The 6,702-nt window shown below is 41.9% G+C and overlaps 1 protein-coding gene across 1 annotated transcript in view; it reads left to right on the top strand.

The window, feature by feature from the left end:
* Window positions 1-3,403: 3,403 nt before the first annotated feature.
* The window catches only part of ENPP6 (ectonucleotide pyrophosphatase/phosphodiesterase 6), a 39,179-nt gene continuing 35,880 nt past the window's right edge, over window positions 3,404-6,702 (top strand). The window contains exon 1 of the mRNA XM_066632219.1: window positions 3,404-3,641. Within this exon, the coding sequence (XP_066488316.1) occupies window positions 3,404-3,641 (238 nt within the window). The remainder of the gene's footprint in view (window positions 3,642-6,702) is intronic.

Below are 6,702 nucleotides of genomic sequence, written 5' to 3'. Positions count from 1 at the left end.
TTTTTCTGGTGTGTTTTGTTCCATCAATGAGAGGTAGTGGGGGCAGGTGAAGGTGGGCTCACATAACTAAGCCCCTCAAGCTTTGAGGCTATTTATTAGGGCTGCCTCATTACAAGAAATTGATTTTTTTTGCAAACAAATAAATAAAATATTACTTGTACACAAATAAATAAAAATATTTTTTTCTTTCTAGATCACCTTTTTAAAAAGTCCCATAAATTAGGTGGGTTCTGATAGACTTTCATTTTAAAAGTGGGTCCTGGTGCTAAAAAGTTTCAGAACCACTGAGTTTAAGCTGGGAACAAAGAAGCATATTCCTATCTCTTCTATGGATACAAAGTAAAAATCATAGAGATTAAGGGCGCAATCCAAACCTGCGCTGGAGCAGGCAAGCCAGGAGGCTTGCGCTGCATCCAACACAGGTTAGTTGGCTGCAGCAGCTCAGCCAGAGGAAAGGGGAAGCTCTTTCCCTTACCCCGGGTAAGGGCTGCTCGCCCCAATGGGTCTCCTTGGACCTGCGCCACCTCTGGAGGTGGCGCAAATCTGAGGAGAGTGGAGCCGCTTGAAGTCGCTCCATTCGCCCTTGGGACGGGGGTTGGGATCCAGCATAACCACCAGGTCCCAGCCCCGCCCCCAGCTTCCCGTGCGCCCACCCCCGGAGTCGCCCATCGCCCACCCTTCCCCCACCCAGAAACACCTTCCTCCAGCCTCCTCCACACACCCCCACGCCTACCTTCGCTGCTTGTGTGGACGTGGGTGCGCTGGCACAAGTGGTGGTGAGGAAGCTGCCGCAGAGGCTTCTGCTGGCCTCTGTGCGTCGGCGCATCTAGATGTGCCGATGCAGCTTCCTCCCATGGAGGTACAAATGTGCTTTATGGCACATTTGCCACCCTCCCAGGGCACCTATGCCAGCATAAGTGCCGGTTAGGATTGCGCCCTAAGCTGCATACTGATACTTCAGTATGCAACTACAGTGATTTGCTCCTTTGTTTCTTTGTGGCACTAATCCTGATAAGCATTAGTTGCTTGATAACTGTACAGATATAGTGAGAAAGGAGGAAGAGGAAGAAAAAGTCTGTTCACTCCCTATTCCTAATTCCTTATTGTTGCCACTTTTCCATGTCTTCTACAAATCACCTATGTGGTGAAATTTACTAAACCAGATCAATATCTAAGGAAAGGCCCCTCCCAAAAAATTTCTTTTAAGGAGTACCAGAAACACTTACCTGGTAAACAGGGTAAGGACTTAGAATGTATCTTCTAACTTGGTGTTGTTTACTAATTTTGAGAACAGTTCCAAAACTTGCTGGACATGGGGAGAAAAGAGAATACATTATTCATTTTACACTATCCAAAATTAGAACAATATGCTGTGATAACTCCAGTGGGGAGTGAAACTGGATTAGCAAGTAGACACAAAGTGTGGGTTGCATGCTAGTAGAACTAGTTTTTCCAGAAACAGGAACTCAAACTGTTGGAAAGTGTCTGTATTCTCAATGAACAAAGGGCTACAGAGTGTGCCTTTCTTTAAAAATGAATGAATAAATAATCTTCACACAACTATAATGGCCTGTTCTGGTCTGATGGTCCAGGGTCTGACCAGAAGACATAAGAGACAACACTCTTGCTAAAAGTAAGTGGAGCTGGGTCTTGTCAGTGCCTTGATTGGGGACTGCATCAGAAATCCTTGTACACCACCTTGATTCTATTGTGGAACAAAGGTGAGATATCTCTGTAGTAATTAAATAAAACAAATACTGGATCATTAACCCTCAGAGAAAACCCACAAGGCTGTAAAACTAGCTGTGCATCTTCACTGTGCCTCTCTCCTCACAGTGCCTCTCTCTTCTGCCTTTCAAATATTACTTAATTCCTTCACACAAATTGCTCATTTATTCATTCATTCCATGTTTTTCTAAAAGCTTAAGGTGGCTTCCAGCACTTGATAAAATTGAACTAAAAATACCAACTTACAAAAAAGTAAGTTTAAAAGTACAGAGTCCAAAAAAAATAACAACAAATTTAAAATTCTAAAGATGCTTGCAAAGCTGGAGCAACAAATGGGGAGACTTGATAACAAGCAGCCACAAGCAGTGCATTCTGATTTGTATAATCGACAAGTATAAGCATGACAGCATAGCAGAAAAAGAAGTGCAAAAAAGTGCACAGAGCATGTCAATGCTTGGCACCTCCTTTCCTCTGCAAATAGACTATAAGACAGGCAGCTATTTACATTACGGTAACATTTCAAAACTGGTTAACAAACATCTATATAAATTTCCCAATATTTAATACAAAATCAATAAAAACCAATATATGTTTGTGCCCTGTTAAGTTCAGTGTTCTTTATCTAATACAGTGGTTCTCAAATTGTGGCTCGGGATCCACAAGACGGGCCATGAGCTAATTTCAGGTGGGTCCCCATTCATTGTATTTCATTTTTAATATGTTAGACCTGATGCAACATAGTATGTGACTGCATTTTGGGAAAAAGCTACAGATCTGTCCTTTTAACAGGCTACTATGCATTTGCTTTGAACAATGATAGTCATTGGGGCTTACTCCTGGATAAGTAAGGATAGGATAGCAGCCTTTGAGATGTTTAGAGATTTTTTTTTAAAACAGATCAGCAACTGCTTAGGAGGGTTAGGAAAGTTCTTTATTTTAAATTCATTTTAAAACTTGTACTTATTATAACCTTTTAATTTACTTAATTTTATTTGATTTTGTCATAAGAGGGTGTAAAAACTTTTTCCTGCTTGATGATGTCATTTCTGGCCATGACATCACTTCCAGATTACTGACATCACTTTCGGTGGGTCCCGGACAGATTGTTTTTCTAAAAAGTGGGTCACAGTGCTAAAAGGTTTGAGAACTACTGATCTAAAACATTATAAAATATTACAAGATTGGGGGTGGGGAGTAATGGATGACATGGATTTCTTCCATTTTGTTTTCAAATGTATTAACTGTTATGTAAGTGCTCTGAAAATCCAACATGTAGTAACTGGAAAATGGCTGCATTATTCCTGTGTCAACTTGTTGCATGATTGGAAACAGCATTAGATTCAATAAACAGACTTCAGCTTCTTTGTCCAGTTTCTTTAAGCTCTTTTTTATTCAGCTAGAGCTCCCTGCTAGACGATGGCAGATGGCACTACACCACCTTTACACCAGAAGGCAAAGTTCATAACGTTATGCTAGTTAGCCAGTAACTTTTACAGTCTGGCATTTTCAGAGAATGCTGCTGTACCTTTAAACTCTGGAGTTAAAGTAGCAAAGTGAGAACAAGCAGTGTGAGGTCCAGCCCTTGACAGCAGCTTCAGACTCCTCAGCCAGAGTTGCTGCAAAGGGACAGGCAGCCCTAGTGGTGCTCTGGTGAGGCTCCTCTTCACTCAGCAGAATGGCAAAACAAATGATCCTCTCTCTTCTGCTTGTCCTCACCCTGGCACGCTCATCCCTCACACGGCGAAAGCTCCTGGTGTTCCTGATTGATGGGATGCGCCACGATTATATCAGCGATGAAGCACTCAAAACCTTGCCTGGGTTCCAAGAGATTGTGAACAGGGGAGTGAAAGTGGATTACCTGGCCCCAGACTTTCCCAGCCTTTCCTATCCCAACTATTACACACTGATGACTGGTGAGTACACTTTTTGACTTTCTCACTGTGATGCTCTTAAGGGCTGGAGGCTTTAAATTGCCACAGATCACCTCAGGTCACTGGGTTCTGTAACACTGTGGGATGAAAGCAGGTAAAGTTTGCCAATGAAACTCTCACCCCCTCAGTGAAGTTTAAGGCATGACTGGAATAACTTTAGTGTCTGAACTGCAAACTGGAGAAATCCATCTACATATTTACTCTACTCCATTCTCAAGTAAGAAACATTTTTGCACAAATATGATCTTTTCAAAGAGTTACCCTTTGTTGGCTCATCTCAAAAGCCTACAGTATAAAAATGCAACACGTTTATTTTAATATCCTTTCATTTTTAACAGCAATTATGATAATTCTGCTTTGAAACTACCAAGTAATGATTTGACTTCTCCCCTCAGGAGATAATACCTGACATGAATAAAAAGAATGAAATGATTCCAGGATATAGAATACTTTTTTTTTCAGTTGGCACATATTCCATCATTAAATTATGCCAAGTGTGTTTTTTCTTTGTTGACCTGTTAAATTAACCTGCAAAGACATATTTGATCCATTGTTTGAAAATGGATATTAAAACTTCAGGGCAGAGAAAAAATATTTCATGAGGTCAAGGATCCTTTCTTTATGGAAAGCAAAATCTGCAACCATACTAACTAAAGCTGAAGAACCACAAAGGACAAAGTGGGGTTGTTACTATTTTCTTTTTTTGTTGATTGTTGCACTTGAGAATGCAAATGCTTCCAAGGCTGGTTTTTGTACAGTAAAGAATGGTTATGTTGTAAATTTAGATGCGTTAGGGCTGCAATTCTATCCACACTTATATAGGAGTAAGTCCCATTGACTGTAGTGGGACTTACTTCTGAGTAGACATGTATAGGATTGGGCTGAAAGTCAACCTTTGCAGACATGAGGATTCCAATATATTCCACAAAACACGAATTTCTTGTTCTTGTGAAATTGCTTCTCCAGGATACACCCTGATACCAAGCATTTGTGCCAACATCAGTACTTATGACACTGCCCTAATAAATAACCTGTGAAGCTGGTAGAAAATCATGGCTTGAGACTTTGGGCTGGTGCTTAGCGACAGCATATCCTACAATGATACAGGAGGCCTTATCATCATACAATTACAGTAACTGCAAAGTTTGACCACTCATAATTACCCTGGACAAGTCCTATTAGCTTCAATAGGCTTCCTCCAGAGCCAACAAGTTCTGAATTGTTCACTTCCAGCATGTTTCCAAAGTACACTTTTCCTTCTTGATCCTGTTACACAACAAGAATGAGTGAGGAAAAAAATGCAGTGTAGACAAGGGAAGGTGCTGAGAAACTGCACAGGGAGTCCAGAATGAAGATGAAAGACAGGCTCCGTGTGAACTGAGGAACACAAAGGAGACTTCATTATTTATTAGACTTTTATTCCTCCCTACCGCCAAGAAGGACAGGTCAATATATGTGGCTCTTCCTCACCCATATCCCTTCTCAACAACCCCATAGTGAGAGAGGGCAACTGGCCGAATATCACTGGGGTGGCTGGCATCCTATACCTGCATGCCAGACTAAGGACGAAGGGCCTCCAAGCAGCTGGAAGGCCTTGACCACAGGGCTTATGACAGTCAAATGGGGGGTAGGAGGCGGAGTTGGCTACAGTCTTTAAAACTGAGATGTGAGCCAAGCTGGGGATGTGGAAGAGAAAGGCAAGAAGAGAAGGATGAAACAAAAGCTGATGAGAGAAGGAGGGGGACCTGAGATTAGGTCCCCCTAATTAGGGGCATGAGATTAGGAGACAGGGAGAAGAGACAGATTGGGAAGGAGGAGGACAAATGAAGGAGGCCAGGAGAAAACTGGATAAGACAAGAAGGAAGGGGGAACAAGGAAGTGAGACAGAGAAGACCTGGGCTGGCCAAGAAAAGGCCAGGGGGAAAGCCAAAGAGAAGGGGTGGGCAAAATGCCCTGGAGATGATGGTGATTGGCCAGCCATCCTATCAATTCCAGCTAACTCCTCCCTGCAATGAAAGGAAGGGTGCAGGACTACCACAATGGATCTTAAATATGTTTTAACTGCATTTTAATGAGTGTATATTGTACCCTATCTTCATTGTGCTCTACTGCTTGAAGCAGCTAGTTCCCATTTCAGAAGTGAGCTGGACTAGAGAAAACATCTTAAAGTAATGGAGCACAGTGAAGGGTCATGGAAGGGGCATGAATTTCACTCTTTTTCATGTAAAGAACAGACCCCCTCTCTACCTCCTTTGGTACATGAATGGAGCAAAGATGGGAGAGAAAAAAAACACATGGTTTTCCTATCACATCTATTTAAAAATATTCAACAGTGACTTATGCTCTCAAGTGAATTCTGGGAAATGTAATTTTGTAAGGGGAGATGTGATTAAACAGCACCTTTTCCTCTTTCTGTAAGCTTTACCTATTCCCAGCTCAGTGAGGACCTGGCAGATGTAGCAGTCGAACAATCAGAGAGTTCCCAGTTAAAGGACCACGGGATGAGCAAAGACTCTCTTCCTCTTTCTGTGGGAGCAGCCACGCCAGGGACAGCCTGCTCTGGTAATGAGAGTGAAAGACTGTTGGGAGTAACCCAGCAGCTCAGGTACATACAGGTCAAACCTTGTTATACACAGATTTTTTTATACATGGATTTGATTCAACACGAATGGCCCCTGCAAATGAGAAGGAATGTGCTGATCCCTGGAGAAGGGGAGAAATGCATCCCTTTAAAATCACAGTTTTAAAAACTGTTTTTCTTACTGTTGTAGAGAGACAGTCATGCAAGTGATCATTCCATTCTTCAGCTGAGCCAGGCAAAGGCAGGGAACTCTTTGCATTTCTAATTGCTGACTCCCTCTTTACAACAGTAAGAAAAGCTGTTTTTAAACCACAATTGTAAAGGGATGCACTTTTAATTTTTTTTAACTGCTTTTATTTAACACATTTTATGGTATCAGCAGGGAGTTCCAGAATTAAACCCTTGACACTTATTGTGTGTTAGTTCTAATCTTCAGGCTTTAACTCATGCATGCCTGCATTC

This window comes from Tiliqua scincoides, chromosome 6, assembly GCF_035046505.1.
Source record: "Tiliqua scincoides isolate rTilSci1 chromosome 6, rTilSci1.hap2, whole genome shotgun sequence".
Classification (NCBI taxonomy): Eukaryota; Metazoa; Chordata; class Lepidosauria; order Squamata; family Scincidae; genus Tiliqua; species Tiliqua scincoides.
Note: the sequence above shows the minus strand (reverse complement) of the source record. Positions and strands in the feature narration are given on the sequence as shown.